Here is a 22,879-nt window from a genome sequence, read left to right as displayed (position 1 = left end):
AGCTTGTCATTTTAAAGTAATGTAAAAATAAGCTGACAGCCACAAATTGAACAACACTGAGATCTTCAAACATAAACACAGAAAGTATTTGTTTTATGGCTGGATACTTACACAGACAGACATGACTGCAATTTCCTATTTGTTTCTCCTAAAAGTTACATTTATTTTTAAACGGGTTTAGTATGAAATACCTAGAATCAAATAAAAGACAACAATTGACCGACGGTCAAAATACAGACACGGTTTTAATATAGACATTTAAAATACAGACATGGTCAAAATACCAACATTTACAATGTCGACAGGTCAAAAAGTCAACACAAGGGGGTATATTCAATTAAAGTCGGATCCATTCCGACATGTATTTGTCGGAATGGATCCGACAACCCCTATTCAATCCCATCTAAAATTCGACTTTTTCAAGTCGAATTTAGATGGGACCCAGAGGAGGAGAGGGGGGGGGGTGAGCTGCGGGGGGACAGCCGGCGGCAGCCAGAGGAGATCAGCGGTACGGAGTAGCGCTGCAGCAGGATGTCACTCAGCCGCCCGACCTCACGGCAGCTTCCACCCGGCTCCAGCAGCGTGCTGGAGCCGGGTGGAAGCTGCCGTGAGGTCGGGCGGGTGAGTGACATCCAGCTGTAGCACTACTGTAGCGCTGATCTCCCTGTATGCCCGCCGGCTGTCCCTGCGGTTCCCCCCCCCCTCACCTCCTCTGGGTCCGCATCTGAGATGGTCGAAAAGGGGGCCAAAACCTGTCGGATTTGGCCCCGTTTTCGACATTAACACGTGGATCGGCAGCTATTCCGCTGATCCACGTGCTTTTCGACAAGTCAAATTTATCGGCTTATCGAAAAATTTAGCAAAATATTTAATATGTCGAATCAGGATTCGACCAAAAAAAGTTGAAAACTGCCGTCTTTTCGACAGACGGCAGTTTTCGACTTCAATTGAATATACCCCCAAGGTTCATATTTTTCGGGTTGTGTATGTCGACATAGGTCGACATGGACACCGTATAAGCTGCGCTTGCCGTGCTTCGGGCATGGTGCCTTGCTATGCTCGGCACACTATTACATTCCCCCTCCAGGTCCACTGGTAAAGTATGAACAAATTGGTTTCAATTAAATAAAATCATGAAAAACTCATGACGACTTTTTGAACTGTCGACATTTTAAATGTCGGTATTTTGACCTTGTCAGTATTTTAAATGCCGGTATTTTGACCATGTCGGGATTTTGACCTTGTCTGTATTTTGAAGGTCGGTCAATTGTTGTCGATATTTTGACCATCTGGATTTTGATTGTAGGTAAATTGACCGCATCCCGTCACAGACACTTCCCAATTATGTCCATGATTTAAACCAATTCAAGAATGTGCAGCAAACACTTTCCATATCACAGATCAATAAAACTGCTGAAACCTCGGAAACAACTCCCCGTCTCATGTACAAAGAGAAAAAAAAAGCACACATTAATTTATCAATACTGTAGTTTTGGGCTATGGAAGGTAGCTGGAGAGAACAAGAGGGAAGCATACAAACGAAGACAGATAGTGCTCTGGACAGAAATTAACCCACAGCCCCAGCACTGTGATACAGAAATGCTAACCACTATGCCACTGTGTTGTCTCTTATATTATATCACACAGATTAACAGTTTGCATTTACATGTTTGCTAATTCAAGAAGCAACAGTAGACAGATAGCAGGGTATCCGGTCTTTAGGTTGACAACACTTAGACCAACACTCATTAGGTAGACCACTATTGGTTGACATGCATTAGGTCGACTTTATCACTAGGTTGACATGGCAAAGGTCGACACATGAAACGGTCGACATGCGTTTTTTATTAAAAAATTTTTTTCATACTTTACAATCCACGTGGACTAAGATCGGGAATAGTAACCTGTGCCGAGTGCAGCGGCAGCGGAGCGAGACATCTTGCCCGAAGCTTGCCATGCGAGGGAACATGGTGTACAAATTGGGGTTCCCGGTCACTTTACGTGGAAAACGACACTCAATTTAAAAAAAAAAAAACTTATGTTGACCTTTTTCCACGTCGACCTAATTGACCTAGTCACTGTCGACCAGTAGTGGTCGACCTAATGACTGTCGACCCAAAGATCCACACCCAGATAGCATACACTGTAAATACTTTTAATTAACGCCATGAACTACAACAGGCTAGGAAAAGACATTAATAGCCACAGTACGCTAGTGATCCCTATAGTGAAACCATAGTGATTACAGTAGTTGCTCCTCTCCAGGAGAAGCCCAGAAAAGAGAAGAATCTGACCATTTCCAGGCAGGGTTTGGCTCTTTGTGTCATTAGGCCCCACCTCCATCACAGCAAAATGCCATGACTCGTGAGTCTGTGTGGAAGAGGTGGTGCTAAAATGACACAAACTGCATCATTTTAGATCCACCCTCTCTGTAAGGACTCATGATTCCGGGAATTATATCCCCATCTTGCCCACTTTACTGGGAAATGCCAGGATATGAGAGATCTACCAAGACTTCCGGGGGTGTGGGGGATTATCCGCCAAAGCTGGAGTCTCCCGTACCTTCCAGAAGAGTAGGTAAGTATGAGCAAAACTTAAAATTTACATACTGTACATAATTTTTGTTTACATTCTTTAAAAGTAAAGTGTCATTAATACTTTACACCTTCTCCCCCAATAAAACCAATAAAAGAGACAACATAACAGTCAGTGGCTAACAACAACTACAGATTTTTATTGCAGCAGAATCTGCAGTGGTGACAAGTTGCAGCTTTTCTCATCATTTTACTAATTTTTACCATAATTATAACTGGTAGCATTACAAAAAATATATGTATTCGTGAGTACAGTAATTATATTGTATTTCTTGAATTTCTTTGTTTTATACAAACAACATGTGTTAGGGGTTACAGCCATGGTAATGGCAATCAAAATAAAGCCTACATGGGCAAAAAAAAATAAAAAATCCAGCCCTGGCTAATGGATTCAGAGATGTAAGTTTCACTGGGTGAAACAACTGATAAAGCTCCATGTGTTTGAACCAAGCAACACTTTGTTACCGTGGAAACTGCAAGCCATTTTCTCAGAACTATGAATCTGTGACTTTCATCCTTCCCCATTCCAAACTGATGCAAAACACATAAGCTTCACTCATTATCACAGCATTAAGCATATAAACTGTAGATACGTATATGAAAATAAACACAAAAGAAAGTTTGCTGCTATAAAAGAATATATATATCACCATAAATAACTATGGATGGGATGCATCAAGCAGCATTGCGCCACCCATCGCATGCATATCAACGTTTATCGTATTAACGCCATATGCATGAAGATTTCCGCAAAGGACAGTGCTCCCAATGAGAACTATCCTTTAAAGTATGGGGACTTTAGGACCCGGGTGTCCGTCTGCCCATTTGCAGACTGACGCGACAGCTGCGGTAGGTGCATGGAAGGATCTGATTGGATCCCTCTCAGTGCACAAGCTGAATAGAAGCACATAGGCTTCCATCTAAAGATGGCTTTACCCACCGGGTCAAAGCTCCAGAATGTATCGAATTCCAGATCTTGGTCTATATGCAAACTATGGCCAAACATCAGAAAACTGCATTTTCAAGGTTTGACAACAGAATATGCTTTGATGCATCCCGCCCTATGGGGGTCATTCCGAGTTGATCGCTCGCTAGCAGTTTTTAGCAGACGTGCAAACGCATTGCCGCCGCCCACTGGGGAGTGTATTTTCGCTTTGCAGAAGTGCGAATGCTTGTGCAGCAGAGCGCCTGCAAAATCTTTTTGTGCAAAACAAGACCAGCCCTGTAATTACTCTTCGTGTGCGTTGATTCTAACGATGGTAGGATGGCTTTTGATGTCACACACCTGCCCAGTGTTCACCCAGCAACGCCTGCGTTTTCCCCGGCACGCCTGCGTTTTCTAAGCACTCCCTAAAAACGGTCGGTTGACACCCAGAAACGCCCACTTCATGTCAATCTTCCTGCGTTGTGCCGTGCGACTGAAAGCTTTGCTAGAACCTGTGCAAAACCACAAAGGACTTTGTACCCGTACGTCGCGCGTGCGCATTGCGGTGCATACGCATGTGCAGAAATGCCGATTTTTAGCCTGATCGCTGCGCTGCGAACAACGGCAGCTAGCAATCAACTCGGAATGACCCCCTATGTGCCAACATATACATAAATAGAAGACTTTGTGCACAACATAGCTATATTGGGTAAGCTCACCTGCCAATGTAAAGGCATATCCTGTAGGTAAGTCCCTACCATCTGCAACAAAAACTGTACTCAGGATATCTCAGTACATACTACCGTCCACCCAAAAGTGTTGGCAAGTCTCCCGGAGCCAGCCATGAATCACCCGCAGCCGTCCACGCCCACAAAAGTGGGTGGTCTGGGAGGCCAATGGCGCGATTTGCAGAGAATCATGTCATCATGGCCCCTTACCCAGCTTTACAGCGCATGTACTGTACTTGCATTTCAGAGAAAAAAAAATGCCCTTTTATGTAACATAAGGAGTATATTTATGTTTATGTATGAACATTTTATTGTTTTGTACTTAATATTAAATTACGTTTTTGCATTATTATGCTATGAGATCATTTTACATTGAGTTCTACAAATTCTATTGAGCACCTACCTGTGATAGTAGATTTTGCGCAAGTAAAGCATTCATTAAACTTTCATTTTTAATCCCAGAGTCATCAACATCAAGTAAAGTACCCACTGCAACACTTTGCTGAGGGTTAAGGAAGGCAAAGTCCTGTTCACTTGAATCCAGAGTTACACAAACATCATATGAATATGGTAGAGGTAAAGTTCCATTACTAAACTGAGACATAAATCTGGCATCAGCGTAAGGATATAGGTTTGTACTCCTAGATCCCAGAGACATGGAAGTTTTGGACTCTCGGTATTTGGAGATGATGGCAAGCATCACGGTCAAGAGGAACAGAAAGGAAATCAACGCCAATGCTATCACCAAGTATATTTGTAAGTTGGACTGAGGTTTTATTTTGCTAGGCTCGCTGCTTAATTCAGGAATCACCTGCTGGAAATTATCGGCGATCACCAAGTTTAGAGTAACAGATGCCGAGCGGAGTGGAACGCCATTGTCTTGTACTATAACCTCAACCACATGTTTTAAAGTATCTTTCTCTTGAAAAATGCGCAAAGTCCTGATCTCCCCAGTGTGCTGATCGATGGTGAAGAACGGTGGCTCCGAAGATTGTAAAAAATAAGACAACCAGGCATTGTGTCCGGAATCAGCGTCCACTGCCACCACTTTAGACACTAAAGAACCTTGTTCAGAAGACCAAGGAACCATCTCAAATGCTGAGCCACCAACTTCTGATGATGGGTACAGTATGATTGGTGGGTTGTCATTCTGATCTACTACACAAATCCTTAACATTGTGCTGCTATTCAGGGATGGAGATCCATTGTCTTTGGCAATGATTTGGATATTAAATTCCCTGTGCTGCTCATAATCAAATGACCGCTGTGCATAAATAACCCCAGTTACCGGGTTAATCGATATATAGGAGGCCACAGGTTCCTCTTCATTGCTGGTGCTGCCTATGGAATACATTATCTTGGCGTTGTCTTCGCTGTCCAAATCTTTTGCTTGCATACTGTATATTGGCGCTCCTGGTAAATTATTTTCAGGTACAAATGCGGTATAAACCAATTTCTCAAAGACTGGCGCATTGTCGTTGACATCTGATACATCCACTCGGATGACTTTTCTGAAAGAAAGTGGAGGAGAACCCTTGTCGGAGGCTTGAATGGTGATGTTGTAGGATGACATTTTTTCTCTGTCCAGGGTACTTTTTGTAACAATTTTATAAAAGTTATTTGCTGATGAAAACATATGGAATGGCGCGTCATCTGTAATGAGACATTGAACCTCTCCATTTTCTCCTGAGTCTTGATCGTGAACTTCAATCAGTGCCACCACTGTTCCAGGTACAGCATCTTCAGCGACAGGAGTAGTGAGAGAAGTTATGGATATCTCTGGAGCATTGTCATTTTCATCAATTACTTCTATCAGAACCTTGGTATGAGCAGCCAGTCCACCTCCATCTTTTGCTTGTACAGAAATTTCGTAATTCTTGGTCTCTTCATAATCTAAAAATTGTTTTGTTCTAATTTCTCCAGTTTGGGAATTGATGGTAAAAGTCTGAAGAATGTAACTGGCCATGGTACTGAAGGAGTATGTGATTTGCGCATTAACACCTTCATCTTCATCGGTCACACTGACCTGCAGAATCGTAGTATTCAGCTGTATATTTTCTTTCACGGTCACTTTGTATAGGGTTTGAGTAAAAATTGGAACGTTATCATTGAAATCAGTTACGACTATCTGGATGAGAGTAGTACCTGTCTGTACGGGATTTCCACCATCAAAAGCAGTCAATATTAATTCATGGCTACTTTGTGTCTCCCGATCCAAAGGCTTCTCTAGAATAAGTTCTGGAAATGTGTTACCGTTTGTGTTTGTCTGCTCTCCCAAAACAAAATGTGGATTTGTACCGAGTCTGTAGCTTTTAAGTGAATTAATACCCACATCCAAATCTTCAGCATTTTGGAGAACAAATTTTGCTCCAGGTGAAGTTGATTCACTCATATGCAACAGAATTTTATCTTGTACAAATTGTGGTGGATTATCATTTTGATCTTGAATTTGAATCTTAACATTGAAAACATTTAAAGGATTCTCAACCACAGCATCAAAGGTTAGGATGCAATCAGCTGCAGCCCCACACAGTGTCTCTCTGTCTATCCTATCTGCAATGTACAGATTTCCATTATCCAGATTTATGCTGAAATATTTTTCTGATGCACGGGAGACCACGCGGAGTCTTCTCCCTGCAAGCTCCATCACATTTAATTCTAGATCCTTTGCTAAATTTCCCACAATAGAACCTTTTTTCAATTCTTCTACAATGGAATAATGAATCTGACCAGAGACTGAATGACACAGCCAGGAAAATAAGAAGGGAAATATTACTTGCCATCTGGGTCCATTGTTTTTCTGTTCTTGCTGCATTTTCAGGTTTATCCTCACTTGAAGCACCCAGTGAAATTCCCTGCTGTATTTGTAATCCTGTTAAATCCAGATGAAGAACACAATCGTTCTTCTTTATGTATCCTAGTGCAGGCACTGTCTAATGTTCTGTATCCCTTCTTGCAATTACGCACTGTATTTGCCTAGCATAAGTGTATCAGTAGAACCCATTTCTTTTCCTTCTTGGTAAACAGCGGCACACTGAGGTGTAAGTGTGGTACTGCAGCAGCACTGCATATATGAATGCCAGTACACATTACCTGTACATGACCATTGTGTTGCAAAAATCTGGAGAACAGATTCTCCTCTGGAAAAAAAATCTTTATAATACAAATAAATCATATCCTAAGTTACTTCAGTAAGAGTTTGATGGATCCAATGATCAAAATGATTATAACACTTATTTAAGAATATGGGGTATATTTACTAAAGGTTGATGTTGGTTGATCTTATTCAATGTTTGGCTTCTAATGTTAAAACACACATTTACTAGCAGATTATTTTTTATATTAATTTTTAAATGCTAGTAAATGTGTGTTTTTAACCCTGAAAGCCCAACATCGATAAAGATTGATCTGAAATCAATCTGAAATCAACCAACATTGATCAAAATCGACCTTTAGTAAATATACCTTATGAGCCTGAGAGATGCAGAAACAGGTGCGATTCCGGAGAGTTAGCTTATATTTTTAAAGCTGCAAAAAAAAGACAAAACCAACCTGGTTTGCCAGCTAAATTATTGCCTCTTTACAAAAATACGGGCTAACTCTTGCAGGCTATTACAACAATTCCCTATATAATAGACTTGCATAATGTCACATTTTCACACACAAAAAAAGCAAATCTGTATTATTTGCAACCTGCTAAAAAAATTTTTTTAGAATATTGGTCCTGATTCAGATTTGCAAAAAAAAAAAAAAAACAACAACAAAAAATAAGCAACTGGGCAAAACCATTTTGCACTGCAGGCGGGTCAGTTGTAGTGTGCAGAGGAAGTTGGGTGGGGTGTGTTCAATCTGAAATCTAAATTGCAGTGTTAAAAAATAAAGCTGTCTATCATTTGTGGGCTACATGCAAAAGCAGCCAGTATTTATCCTGCACAGAAAATAAATAAATGTATTTGTTCCCCTTACATGGCTTTTTTTGCTTTTCTTACAAACATGGATCAGGCCTATTAACTTCTGACAGAGTGCTAGAACTTTGTTGCACTTTACTTTAAATAAATATATAAGCCCATTGGCATGTAGTTATGTGACCGGCGGTCTCCAATACCGATGCCTGCATATCGCCCCCTTTAAATCCCGACAGTCGGCATCTTGAAAAACAGGGACTATTCCCACTTGTGGGTGTCCACAACACCCATAGAGTGGGAATAGAACCTGTGGCGAGTGCAGCAAGCCACCGAGCCCGCTGCGTGGCGAGCAGTTAGCCCGCAAGGGGCTATGTTGCACCCCACCACCGGCATCTTAAACCCCAGGATCCCGGCTTTGGTATGGTGAACGGTGGGATCCCAAACACCGATCATCCATACCCAACCCAGCCCATGAGTCCAACTCATGTTTGACATTCCAGAACAATCATACAGCAAATAACTAGGTATTACAGCTCAATTGTGAGCGACACAGGTCAGTCTGTATTATTATCACCAAGTAGCAGATAATAGCAAGGCATTTCAGCAACAGATTGCTAATTGTCATTCCAGTATAAACAAAATAACGTAACAGCAATTACGAGTAAAACAAAGAGGGCGAAAAACATCACAAATTGCAGTTTGAATGCGATACCTCCCGTGAATGCTGGGAGGCGCTTCACAGTGGTGGACAGCCTATGGTGAAGGAGAGGGACAGCAGCAGCAGCGCCTCCACCAATTACACAGCGCTGCTGTGGCTCCCTCCTCCACCCCCTCCTTCTCCCCCGTGGCCGCTGCGCTCCTGTCCTTGGCGGGTGGCTGTGTGCTGCGGGTGGCGGTGGCCCGCCGTACACAGCGGCGTGTAATGAGTCAGTTTGACACATTACATGCCGCGCTGCCTTGGGCCCCTTGACAGTGGCGGGCCCCAGTGCAAGGCACTGCTTGCACTGGCGGTAGTTCCGCCACTGCCTCCCGTCACAGATGACATGCATTGCAGCATTTAGTAACATTTAGTAACATTTAGTAAGCATGAAGATTTGTGATTAAAACTGCAGAAAAGGGCAGCACTTCCGTACGACTGTTCTTTGCAGTGTGAGGACTCCGTATTTATGGCCCAGAATCCTTCTGTGCATGTGCAGCTGTCAGCCAGTGCATACTAGATCTGCGGGGGACACTGGCAGGGATCCTATTGGATCCCACTAGGGGAATTGTGTGAAAAGAGGCTAATAAGCTTCTATTAGGCAATGCTCTGCTTGATGCACATGGGGAGCTTTTTGCATATGGGGAATGCAGTCAGACCTTTGACTGCATTTTTTAGTACAGTGCATCCAGTCCAGAGCATGGTTGATATTCGCACAATACAGCAGGGTACTGTGAAACAAATATGACAATAAAAGTTACAGCAAATAATGGTACTTCATGTTATACTGTGCAAAGTTTTACTCAGACTTGCCTACCCTCCCGCATTTAGCGGGAGGCTCCCGTTTTTTAATTGAGCCTCCCGCTGCCCCGCAAACTCTGCTTGCCCTCCCGCATTTTGCGGTCTCGGTGCGAAAAAAATACTGACTGCGCATGTGCAAATACCTGAGGATGGGACCTAAACAGGAGATGTCACAACGTCTGACGTCATGTTACCTAAGCGCCGGCCACCGCGAGTTGTCAGTAGCGGTGGCCGTTCTGCAGTGCACAGAGGAAGCCGGGGGGCGGGGCAGTCTGTGGAGGAGACAGCAGCCGCGGGTCCTGGCGCAGAATGTAGCAGCCGGCAGGGAGAGGATGTCCCAGCTTCCAGGAAGTTACCCATATCTATGTGCTTGTGTACCGGAGCCCTGACATTCCCCAGTGGGTAAGGAGAGGGAGGTGATGGGAAGGGGGGAGGGTGGGTCGTGCTCACCAGCGTCTGACATCCTTTCCTTCGGCTGCCAGAGCAGGAACAGCCTCCAAGCATCCTTCGTAAAGTCCCAGCCAGGCCCCGGGACTTCATAGCTGCAGCTGGGTGCTCTTCTTCCACACTCCGGATGGTAGCCCCGCCCCCTCCAGCTCCAAGTCAGTCAGAGCTGGACTCGGGCAGAGAGAGATTGAGGTGACTGGGGCAGGGCAGAGGTATATATGTTTGAGGGAGGTTAAGAATCTGAGTGCCTAGCTGGGTCATATAGTTGTGGGGCAGGTTGCTAGGTGCAGGGCTGGGGCATAATGTGTGTGAGGGAGGCTGTTGTATGCAGGGCTGGGCCATGTGTGTGAGGATGGCTGTTGTATGCAGGGCTGAGTCATGTGTGTGAGGATGGCTGTTGTATGCAGGGCTGAGTCATGTGTGTGAGGATGGCTGTTGTATGCAGGGCTGGGTCATGTGTGTGAGGGAGGCTGCTGGTCAGACTTATCCAATAGGAAAGAAAGTTTGGCGCTTATATGGGTTAAATTTCCAAAAGCAGCTGCTAATAAAGCGTAGTCAATTCTTATATAGTATAACCAGGAAAAAAGTTCACATAATATATATATAAAATATATATGTGTGTAGCAGCGCTGAATGATATACAATTATACTGTAGTAAAATTTAAAAAAAATTATTTAAACATATAAAACTTAAAAATTCAATAACACATAATATGTATATGCTCAGGACTCCTTTAAACCCCGTACAATTATGCAGGGTCACCCGCTATCATTTGTTCCAATCAAAATGAACAGTTCTTCCAAGAGCTGTCCATATTGATTGGAACAAATGATAGCGGGTGACCCTGCATAATTGTACGGGGTTTAAAGGAGTCCTGAGCATATACATATTATGTGTTATTGAATTTTTAAGTTTTATATGTTTAAATAATTTTTTTTAAATTTTACTACAGTATAATTGTATATCATTCAGCGCTGCTACACACATATATATTTTATATATAATATGTGAACTTTTTTTTGCTGGGCAGACTTGTCTAAATGTGTGAGGCTCCTGCTTTTTTACCAGTGTCCCCCTCTGCCCCGCAAACTAAAGTGCAGCTCCCGGATTTCCACAGCGTGCCCCCCCCCCCCTTCCCCCCATCCCAATAGAATATGGACAGCGCATGCGCGAGTATGGAATTAACGGGGTCGGGGCTGGTAGGACTGTGGGAAGGAACGCATGTGGCCCCACTCCCGTAACACATCACTCACCATGCTTTCCTTACAGAACACCGGCAGCTACAGAGACTTTGCAGCTTGGAGGAGCCTGAGCTTCTCCTGCCACCAGTCCACGCCGGCATCTACTGTGACAGCATGTCCAGCACAACAGTCACACGTAGCAGAGCCACGGAGGTCCTATTATCCAGCAGGGTAGGCTCTGTTTGCAGAGAGGCTTGTTTCCTTAGCCTTTCACTTTCTCCCCTCATAGCTGCAGACTTCCCCCTTCCCTATCCGCAGCACCCCCAAACCCCCTCTCATGGCATGATCTGGCTGCTGAAGTCTTGACACCGGCAACTCCTCACAGCTACCTCCGTGCTGCCTGGTTAGTGTTCTCTGCTGCAGGACCTGATTCCTGTTGGGGTTGAAAAGAAGATCTGCCTTCAGATCTCTCTCTGTCTGACACCCCCGTCTCTCTCACCCCCCTATCTCTCTTTTCCTTACACCCTCTCTCTTCCCTCTCTCTCACCCCATCTCTATCTATCTATCTATCTATCTATCTATCTATCTATCTATCTATCTATCTATCTATCTATCTATCTATCTATCTATCTCTCCCTGACACCCTCTCTCCCTATCCCTGACACCATCTCTCTCTTACTCCCTCTCTCTCTACTCCTGACACCCTCTCTCTCTCAACCCCCCTCTCTCTATCCCTGACACCCTCTCTCTCTTCCCTCTCACCCCCTCTCTCTATCCCTGACACCATCTCACCCCCTCTCTTTCTATTCCTGGCACCATCTCTTTCTCTTACACTCTCTCACACCCTTCTCTCTCTATCCCTGATACCCTCTCACTTTCTCACCCTCTCTCTATCAGTGATACCTTCTCTCTCAGCCCCTACTCTCTCTATCCCTGACACACTCTCTCTCATTCCTCTCTCCCCCACCCTCTCTATCCCTGACACTCTCTCTCTATCTCTTACCTCCCCTCTCTCTATTCTTAACACCCTCTCTATCCCTGTCTCCCTCTAACCCCCTTTTCTCTCTTCCCCCTCTCTCATACCTGACACCCTCTCACCCCTTCTCTCTCTTCCCTCTCTCTATCCCTGACACTCTCTCACACCCCTTTTTCTCATCCCTCCCTCTCTGTCCCTGACACCCTCTCTCTCACACCCCCTTCTCTCTCTTCCCTCTCCCTCCCTGACACCATCTTTCCCACTGCCTCTCTCTATTCCTGACACCCTCTCTCTCTCTCTCTCTCTCCCTGACACCGTCTCTCACCCCCTTTCTCTCACCCCCCTTTCTCTATCCCTGACTCCCTCTCAGCCCCTTCTCTCTCTTCCCTCTCTCTCTATCCCTGAGACACACTCCCCCTCTCTCGTTCTCTCTATCCCTGGCACACTCTTTCTCCCTCTCTGTTCTTGACACACACTCTCTCACCCCCCTCTCTATCCATTGCAACCTTTCTCTCACACACCCGTCTTTCTATCCCTGACACCCTCTCTCTCTACCCCCCCTCTATCAGTGAAACACTCTCTCTCACCCCCTTATTTCTCTATCCCTGACACCCTCTCTCTCACCCTCTTCTCTCTCTATCAATGACACCTTCTCTCTCACCCCTCTCTCTTTCTATCCCTGACACTCTCTCACCCTCTCTATCCCTGACACTCTCTCTCTCCCTCTATCCCTGACACTCTTGCTCTTCTGTCTCTCTTTGTCATTCCCTCACTTTCCCTGACATCCTCTCTCTCCCTCACTCTCCCCTTCTCATTACCTCACTTTCTCTGACCCCCCCCCCCCCCCCTGACACTGGAAAATATCCTCCCCAGTAGTTATCACCAGGGCTTGATTAAAGTCTGTCAAATGTATATGTCACATATACTGTATGTGTATAATGATGTAAGTGTGATGCCAGTTTTATGCTCTGCTGTGTAATGTGGGTGTGATGTCAGTGTGTAGTCCTGCTGTGTAATGTAGCTGCGATGTCAGTGTGTAGCCAGTACTGAGCTTTGTACTTTGGCTTTCACCTGACACTGCAGGACACATCCTTGATTGACAGTAGATACGCCCATATGTGGAGATAGACACGCCCATTGGGTGGAAGGTGACACGCCCCCTCAATGCTGCGCCACGCGGCGCATTAGAGTGCGATCTATAATCTCCCTGAAACTACTTTTCAAAAGTAGGCAAGTATGGTTTTACTTATCATACAGTAATGGCATTTGCTACTGTATTTATTCTATGATTTAGAGCAGGCCTGGCCAACCTGTGGCTCTTCAACTGTTGTGATCTACAAAGTCCCAGCATGCCCTGCCGCAGTTTTGCTATTTGGGAATGCTAAAACTGTGGCAATGCATACTGGGATTTGTAGTTTCACAACCTGCTGGGGAGCCACAGGTTGGCCAGGCCTGATATAGAGGCTTATCAATCTGCATATATACAGGTCACTGCCCACAAATCAGTCTCTGGGCATCAGATACAGTATGAAAGCCAAACTTACAAGGTGAAGTTAATTCCCACAATAGCACTTGCACCCACTTTATAGGTCAGCACATACAGTTCTTGTGTGCATGCAAAGTCATGGTCCATTTGTATGTACATATGATATGTAGTTGAGGTTTATCAGGAATACTTACCTATTATTTCCTGTTAGAGTTCCCGAAGGGTGAAAGTAGGACTCAGTAGTGGGCGGCCGTGCTAATTGGATCATTACAGCCACGCCCCCCTCTATTTAATGCTGCCATTTGCTGAGACTAACATCATAACACCCCTGTCCACCAATTGCATGAGGAAGTGGGTGGAATGGGGGAGGGTGACTTGCTCTTCTGACTCCTAAGCTTTGGTAGTCTCCTGAACATTCTAGAAGAGTAGGTAAGTATGGGGGTCATTCCGAGTTGTTCGCTCAGTAAATTTTTTCGCATTGCAGCGATTTTCCGCTTAGTGCGCATGCGCAATGTTCGCACTGCGACTGCGCCAAGTAAATTTGCTATGCAGTTAGGTATTTTACTCACGGCTTTTTCTTCGTTCAGGCGATCGGAGTGTGATTGACAGGAAGTGGGTGTTTCTGGGCGGAAACTGGCCGTTTTATGGGTGTGTGTGAAAAAACGCTACCGTTTCTGGGAAAAACGCGGGAGTGGCTGAAGAAACGGAGGAGTGTCTGGGCGAACGCTGGGTGTGTTTGTGACGTCAAACCAGGAACGACAAGCACTGAACTGATCGCAGATGCCGAGTAAGTGTGGAGCTACTCAGAAACTGCTACGAGGTGTGTGGTCGCAAATTTGAGAATCTTTCGTTCGCAATTTTAAGAAGCTAAGATTCACTCCCAGTAGGCGGCGGCTTAGCGTGTGTAAAGCTGCTAAAAGCAGCTTGCGAGCGAACAACTCGGAATGAGGGCCTATGTTACCTACTTGCACAAGTGAAAACATAACCACTAAACACTTGTTTGATGCTTATTCATAAGTTTGACGATCCATTACTTAGACTAATAACAACACTGAAGTCATTGAGGTTTCAAATTTTAGATCCTACAAGCAAAATAATTTTTTTGGGCACTGATATACCTTGAAGACCATCATTAACTATGAGTACATTTAATATACAAAATAAAAGGAAAAAATATTTACCGAAGTATTTTCTATGACTTTTTACTTTATACGTTTTTCTTTATTGATCTGAGTGTTAATATCTCAAGTTTCCACTCACCTGCCCATCGCTATTAGAAGATAATGTTTCTTTCAGACTTTCATTTCCAAGTCCTGAATCATCAGCATCAATGAGATTATCCACAGGGACATCTTGCTTTGATTGTATATATGTAAAGTCACTTTCACTGGGATCCAAAGCCACACACACATTGTACGAGTAGGGGAGAGGTAAAGTCCCATCACTGTACATGGAGAGAAATCTGGGGTCCACCGGAGGATATAAAGTTGTGCTTAGTGATTCAAATGTTGGTGGTGGCTTTGAATTTTTGCATTTTGATATAACAACCACCATAACAGTTACAATAAATAACAAAGAAATGAGCACTAAGGTGATTACTAAATACAATTGCAAATTAGTTTGAGGATCTTTATTTATTTGATTGCTGAGTTTAGGAACCACCTGTTGAAAATTATCTGCAACAATGAGACTTAAGGTGACTGTAGCTGAGAGGGAGGGGTCTCCATTGTCCTTCACCATCACCACAACCTTGTGATTCAATATATCCTTCTCATGAAAGACACGTGATGTCCTGATCTCACCCGTATGCTGACTGATGGTAAAGTGAGATGGTTCTGACACTTGTATGAAGTGATACGAGAGCCAAGCATTATGGCCAGAGTCTGCATCCACTGCAACCACCTTAGTTATTAATGATCCTTGTTCAGAGGCAAAAGGGACCATCTCAAACACAGCTGGGCCACCACTGTCTGCTGATGGGTACAAGATCTTTGGTGCATTATCATTCTGATCCACTATGCGGATAGTTAATGTTACATTACTGCTCAGAGATGGAGATCCATTGTCTCTAGCAGTTACCTGTATTAGAAACTCCTTGTGCTGCTCATAATCAAATGATCTCTGAGCATAGAGAACCCCAGTCTCTATATTGATGGAGAGATAAGAGGACATTGGGAGATCTTCTGTATTAGTGCTGAACAGTGAGTAAATAATTTTAGCATTGTCCCCAGTATCAGGATCTGATGCTTGTACACTGTATATTGAGGCTCCTGGTAAGTTGTTCTCTGGCACATAAGCAACATAAGTAGATTTCATAAATATTGGTGGATTGTCATTAACATCTGATATATCCAGCCTGATGGTTCTTCTGCTGGAAAGTTGGGGAGATCCTCTGTCAGTAGCTAATACTGTGATGTTATAACTAGGTACCTTCTCTCTGTCCATGAACCCTCTAGTGACAACTCTGTAATAACTGTTAGATGATAACATTAAATCAAAAGACGTTTCTGCTATAAGTTTACAGTCAACTTCCCCATTTGCTCCAGAATCTTGGTCATTGACTCTAATTAGAGCTATCACTGTGCCAGGTGCGGAATCCTCAGGAATAGGACTAGATAATGATGTGATGGATATCTCAGGAGCATTGTCATTCTCATCTGTTACTTCTATCAATACCTTACAGTGAGCAACAAGGCCACCTCCGTCCTTTGCTTCTATGGATAGTTCATAATTCCTTATTAATTCAAAATCTAACTGACTATTTGTTTTAATTTCTCCAGTTATAGGATGGATAATGAAAGTACCTGTATGATGGACATTCCCTGATGTTTTGCTGAAGGAATATGTGATCTGTCCATTGGCTCCATCATCTCTGTCTGTTGCATTGATGGTGATTACTGTAGTATTGATTGGGGTGTTTTCAATTACACTGACTTTATACAATTCATTGCTAAACATTGGAAAATTATCATTAACATCAGTCACGATGATTCGTATTAATGCAGTACCAGATCTCACAGGGTTTCCTCCATCCAAAGCTGATAATGTTAATTCATGGACACTTTGTGTCTCTCTATCTAAAGGTTTCTCTAACACAAGCTCTGGAGATTTACTCCCATCACTTCTGGTCTTCTCACGCAGTGTAAAATACTGATTGTCACTGAGCCTGTATGTCTGTACTGCATTCCTACCAATATCTATATCCTCTGCATTCTGCAGAGCAAATCGTGTTCCAGGTGAAGTTAATTCTATCATTTCTACAGTGAAAAGCTCACGAAAAAATCTTGGAGAATTATCATTTACATCCTGAATCTCTATTTTCACTGTGAAAATATTTAAAGGGTTTTCAACCACAGCATCAAAGGTTAGGAAGCAGGTAGCTGCTGCCCCACACAGTGTCTCTCTGTCTATCCTGTCCTTAATGTAAAGATTCCCATTATCTATATTTACATAAAAATATTTCTTAGCACTATCTGACACAATTTGCAGTTTCCTAGATGAGAGCTGTTTAATATCTAATCCAAGGTCTTCTGCAATATTTGCTATAACAGAGTCTTTTCTCATCTCTTCTACAATAGAATAATGAATCTGACCAGAGACTGAATGACACAGCCATGATAATAAGAAGGGAAATATTACTTGCCATCTGATTCCTTTGTATGTCTGTGTAGGAGGCTCCATCTCAGCCATTGTAAGGACCTAATTATCTCAAATGAAATATCCCTTTTCGATGAATAGTTGTAATCCAGTGAGAAATGACATACGTGTAGTGATAAATCCACTTATCTATCAAATATCCAGCATTGTGTGTTGTTGTAGAATCCAGAAAATGGCTGTGTCTACCTGCAGATCTGCAGTGTGTGTGAGTGATGAAAATACCAGTGGATCTCCAGCTCTGTATTCTGGTTCTTATTGGTTATGGTTAAACAGCGGCGCTCAGAGGTGTAACTGAGGAACTGCAGTTCTGAGAATGTATTTCTCATTATTCAGTAGCACTGTAATGTGCATTATTATATTTTTCAGTGTTTCATATATATATGGTACACTGAAAAATGTAATAATAATGTACATTACAATACTATATCATATATATTAGAATTATTAATTGTGTCTTCAGTTTACAAAATGATAATGCAAACATTTTAGTAAATTAATTTGTGTTTTACTGTAGACTATATTTATATATGACATGCAGTAGAAATATATGTGACAATGTACACTGTGCTACAAAAGTTAACTACTTTTTCAGCAGACAATGGAGGTCATTCCGAGTTGATCGCTAGCTGCATTTGTTCGCAGAGCAGCGATCAGGCTAAAAAACGGCAGTTGTACGCATGCGTATGCGGCGCAATGTGCACTCGCGTCATACGGGCACAACGAACAATGTAGTTTTGCACAGTGTCTAGCGAATCATTTCAGTCGCACTGGTGGCCGCAGAGTGATTGACATGAAGTGGGCGTTTCTGGTTGTCAACTGACCGTTTTCAGGGAGTGTTCTAAAAAACGCAGGCGTGCCAGGAAAAACGCAGGCGTGGCTGGGCGAACGCAGGGCAGGTTTGTGACGTCAAAACAGGAACTGAACAGTCTGAAGTGATCGCAAGCGCTGAGTAGGTTTTGAGCTACTCTGAAACTGCAAAAAAAACTTTGTAGCCGCTCTGCGATACAAGCGATTGCACTTCTGCTAAGCTAAAATACAGCCCCAGTGGGTGGCGGCATAGCGTTTGCACGGCTGCTAAAAACTGCTAGCGAGCGATCAACTCGGAATGACCCCCAGTGAACTTTAACATGGATATTCTTGTACAGAATGTAATTCAAGAAAGGTGTCTACACACTAGAACAATTTGTTCTCTATTATTCTCCTTATTGGTGCATGGTGAAGTTAAGGTGAGGAAACACGATACTAAGAAATGTTTTAAAAAGCCACCATTAGGAAAGTTATTCAAATATTTTTAGAAATGTAAAAGTAATAAATTCCATGATATAAATGTAGCTTAGTTTTACAAATCACATTATATTACATATATACTTAGTAAAGTTAAGGGCATGTACCACTGCCCCACCCCTTCCCCATTGCAGACAGCAGCACATCACGCAGTGAGAGAGAGGACTGACTGCTACTAGAGCAGCCTCATTCCTCAGCCCAGTACACGGCACATGCTGTGTGCTGGGCTGGGGAAAGAGGCAGCAGCAGAAGCAATCAGTCCTCTCTCCCTGCATGATGTGTGGGGAGAGTGATTGCACCCTTTGCCCCCCCCAACCCCGCCGCTGCTGCCCACCAGATTTGACACGGGTGCCCCACTGTATTACCACTTTGAACGTGCACGTAATCTGTAATTTTTTATATTTTCCCCAGGTCGGACACGCCCCCTCCTAGTACTGGAGCTCGGCAGAGCTGTCAGCCCCCTGTCTACAATATCAAGAGTGTAAATATTTGTACGTACACATCCATCCAGAAATACTCAATGATATCAATAATATTCACTACCCCACCTGTCTGCATTGTGATAAGTCAAGTATGACATCATACCTACACCATTCTATCACATTAGCTTCCATATTCCTGGTATCAGTGTTTCTCATAAACTGGCTCATAATAAAACAAAGGAATAACTAGGAAACGGGTTGGGGTCAGGTGACTGGCGGTCGGGATCCCGGAGTTTAGCATACCGACACCGGGATCCCGGCCGCCAGAATGCCGGCAGGTGGGCGAGCGAGTGGAAGTAGTCCTGGGCCCCCTCCTAGCATTCTGTTGGCTAGGATCCCGGCATAAGTATACCGACCACCTGGATCCCGTTCGCCGGGATGGTAACCGCATCCCCTAGGAAACACATGCAGCATGTGCAACATAAGGCAAATTAGATATTTCAAACATATAAAAATAGAAATATAACTAAATTATATAATCAGTACTAGTAAAAAACACACATTATAAAATGTAATAGTGACACAACTGACAGCCATTAACACCAGCGGCGGTATGTAATGGAGTCTGAGATTGGCAAATGTTTTTAAAAGGGTCAATCATTTACAAAGTGAAACCATGCCTTTTAAGTCATTGTCCCTTTAAAAAAACGTTGGAGATTGTCCGGCATCCCGCACCTCCGGCGATCTCGTACTCCATTACATCCCGCCGCAAGAGACAGACGTACATTCAGCCCTCGGCAATATAACGGAACAACATAACAGTAATGTCAGCGCCGGCAGCTGTGCGCGCCCGAACAGAGCAACACAGGAATAGCTCTATCGGGCGCAATCTAGTGGCAGTTCACATGCAAAACACTTGAATTCCCCCATAGAGGTGAGCAGCAGTATTAGTCTTTTATTATACAGGATATTTGGTATTATATTCTGTGTTTGTTTTATCAGAACTGATTATTTACAGCATTGCAATTATATTCTTATTTGTATTCTTATGTAATGAATATAACATATACTTCATATATGCAACCTTAATTTTTTTAAATAAGATAAATTATTATTTATTACCAGTTATTTATATAGAGCACACATATTCCGCAGCGCTTTACAGAGAATATTTGGCCATTCATATCAGTCCCTGCCCCAGTGGAGCTTACAATCTATATTCCCTACCACATGTACACACACACACACACACACACATACACACTAAGGTTAATTTTTTGTTGGGAGCCAATTAACCTAGCAGTATAATTTTGGATTGTGGGAGGAAACCCACGCAGGTACGGGGAGAATATACAAACTCCACACAGTTAGGACCATGGTGGGAATTTAACCCATGACCTCAGTGCTGTGAGGCAGTAATGCCAGGGCCGTCTTTTCGTATGGGCTCAATGGGCTCTTGCCCAAGGGCCCCAGGAGTATAATGGCCCTAGGCTGATAGCTGAGGGTCCCCTCTTTCCAGGGGTACCAGATTTTTGAAAATCGGCCCTGGGGAACCGGAGATATCCGACTTGAAAGCAGTGGTCCCCATCCAAGCCTGTAAATTGCTCTTCCCAGCCTGATATCTCGGGTTCTGTCTGACTTAGAATATTTCTGAAGATATAAACCAAAAGCTGTGACTCTCCCCTTTTAGTGGACACTGGCAGCTTGTCTCTACTATGCCCAGAACCAGAGATATCAGCCTTCAAGCAGCTGGTCCCTGCTCCAGATCCACACTCCTGGTATGCAGTTTTATATTTTCGTTGGTGAATTGCTCTGGCTCCTAAACTCTGATCCCAAAGTCCCCAGAACCTTCTGAAAGGTGGGACTCTCTAGTTTTTTATACCATTCAAAGCTAAGAAATATATTTTCAGGAGCTTGAGATATCTGCAGTCAAGCAAGCTGCCCTCCCACCGGAAAATGATAAATATTAAGCCCACTCCACCATCCACCCCTCCCCTATGTATTAAACACCCCCTACCACCCTGGAAGTCATGTACAAGGGCTTCTTCATTCAGCCCAATGCCCCCTTCTACAGTTTAGCCCCATCTGTGCAGTAAAGGAGTAATTAGCAGAAATTACTGCTCCAGGTCCTACAAGCTGAGCGGAAGATAGAACGCCCCCTACCGCCCGCGGGACATCAAAGCTGCCGCTGATAGCACCCCCACCCCTACTGCTGGAAGATGGGTAGGGGGCCCAGTGCATTGCTGTGCCAGGGGCCTACACTGCTGTTAAGACGGCTCTGAGTAATGCTAACCATTATACCATCTATACAGACCGAATTACATTATGCTGTCAGAGTGTACTCACTCATGTTATTCTCCTGCAACCTTAGCACTAATAGAGCTTTTTGATATGCTAACAAAAAAAGTTGAAAATAATCTCCAAGCACCAAGTACCTTCTGCATGTACAGTACATACCAACTGAGGCTGCAAAACTCAATGGGGCCGATTCAATTGTTTTGGCCGTCTAATTTTCCTGTGTAAATGGCACTGTTTAGATGCCCAAACAATTGTCACAATTCAACTGATGTTTGGGCGCACATACATATCGTACATATCGCGCCCAAACAAACAGGGTTTAGCCACATAAAACGGCTAAACCCATCTAAAGTCCTTCTTTGTGTAACTCCTGCTTGGACACCCAGAGTGCCAACAGTGCACATTTCTTCTCGCACCTCAGAAGGCTGCAAGAAGAAATGTCATCCCCGTGGCTACCGGGCATCTAAATGGAGCAACAATAAAATGTCTCTGTATTGCGCCCCCTAGTGGTAGCCAGGGGGTAAAACAATTGAATCGGCCCAAATGTTGAATAGAAGTGCAAAAAATATGCATTTGTTTACTGATATTGCTTAAAATACAGCAAAACATTATGTATGACAATCAAGGCAATAACTAAACAAGCGGCACAATACCAATAAAGTGCTTTGATTTATATATGAGAATAATACTATGTACGTACAGTAAATAAACAATATTATTATAATAATATAAAAAATGAGTGAGCTTTATCAAAAATGGAGTTTTGTGACAGAAAATGTCATTTTGCAGAGGTGTGAAGTTCTAGTAATACAATATTTGAATTTCAATTTTGTTTTGCAAGGTTGCAGAATATTCATTTATTAACAGTTATTCATATAGTGCACACATATTCTGCAGCGCTGTACAGAGCCATATACATAAATCTCTGACCCTGTGGACCTTATAGCATATTTGCCTATATTAGTAATCTCCTCTCTGGGAGATGCCTGGAGAGGAGAAGCAGGTGGGCGGCAATGGGGGCAGGACCAGGCCCCGCCCCTCATGGTCGGAAATGACGCAATTGGCCCATATTTGCATATAGGTGGGCGCTAAAATTATGCAATTAGCATATAATTGTATCATTAGGCCGCGCCCCTCCGCTGGTACAGTGGTTTATCAGTATTTATTTCCCTGTTCTGCCCACTTCACTAGGAAGTGGGCAGAATGCAGGAGGGGTGCCCACTCTTCCGGGGCTGCGGGGGACTACCCGAGATACCAGTTGTCTCCTGCAGAATCCGGGAGAGTACAGGTAAGTATGCCTCAAAGTCTATATTTCCTACCACATGTACCACATGTACACTGGGGTTAATTTATTTTTTATGTCGGAAGCCAAGTAACTTAACAGTATGTTTTTGGCATGTGGGAGGAAACCAGAGCACCCATACACGTACAGGGAGAACATACAAACACACAGATAGTGCGATGGTCAAAAATGTAT

The 22,879-nt window shown here is 43.6% G+C and overlaps 1 protein-coding gene and 1 long non-coding RNA gene across 42 annotated transcripts in view; one reads left to right on the top strand and one right to left on the bottom strand.

Annotated features, from left to right (window-relative positions):
* Positions 1-22,879, bottom strand: part of LOC134933540 (protocadherin gamma-B1-like) — a 543,090-nt gene that overhangs the window by 57,367 nt on the left and 462,844 nt on the right. The window contains exon 1 of one of the 41 annotated variants that reach the window (XM_063928823.1): positions 15,002-17,595. The exons of 39 other annotated variants lie outside the window; for them this stretch is intronic. In XM_063928823.1, the coding sequence (XP_063784893.1) occupies positions 15,002-17,431 (2,430 nt within the window). In that variant the 5' untranslated portion in view covers positions 17,432-17,595. Of the gene's footprint in view, positions 1-4,650; positions 7,198-15,001; positions 17,596-22,879 lie in introns of those variants that run through there. One more of the 41 variants, XM_063928844.1, reaches the window with a different exon arrangement.
* On the top strand, positions 9,864-16,607 carry LOC134933547 (uncharacterized). Its single transcript, XR_010179728.1, has 3 exons — positions 9,864-10,052; positions 11,368-11,510; positions 16,522-16,607. It is a non-coding gene; the product is annotated as an uncharacterized LOC134933547 (long non-coding RNA).

Source organism: Pseudophryne corroboree, chromosome 6 (assembly GCF_028390025.1).
Source record: "Pseudophryne corroboree isolate aPseCor3 chromosome 6, aPseCor3.hap2, whole genome shotgun sequence".
Classification (NCBI taxonomy): Eukaryota; Metazoa; Chordata; class Amphibia; order Anura; family Myobatrachidae; genus Pseudophryne; species Pseudophryne corroboree.
This window is presented reverse-complemented; position numbering and strand designations above follow the sequence as displayed.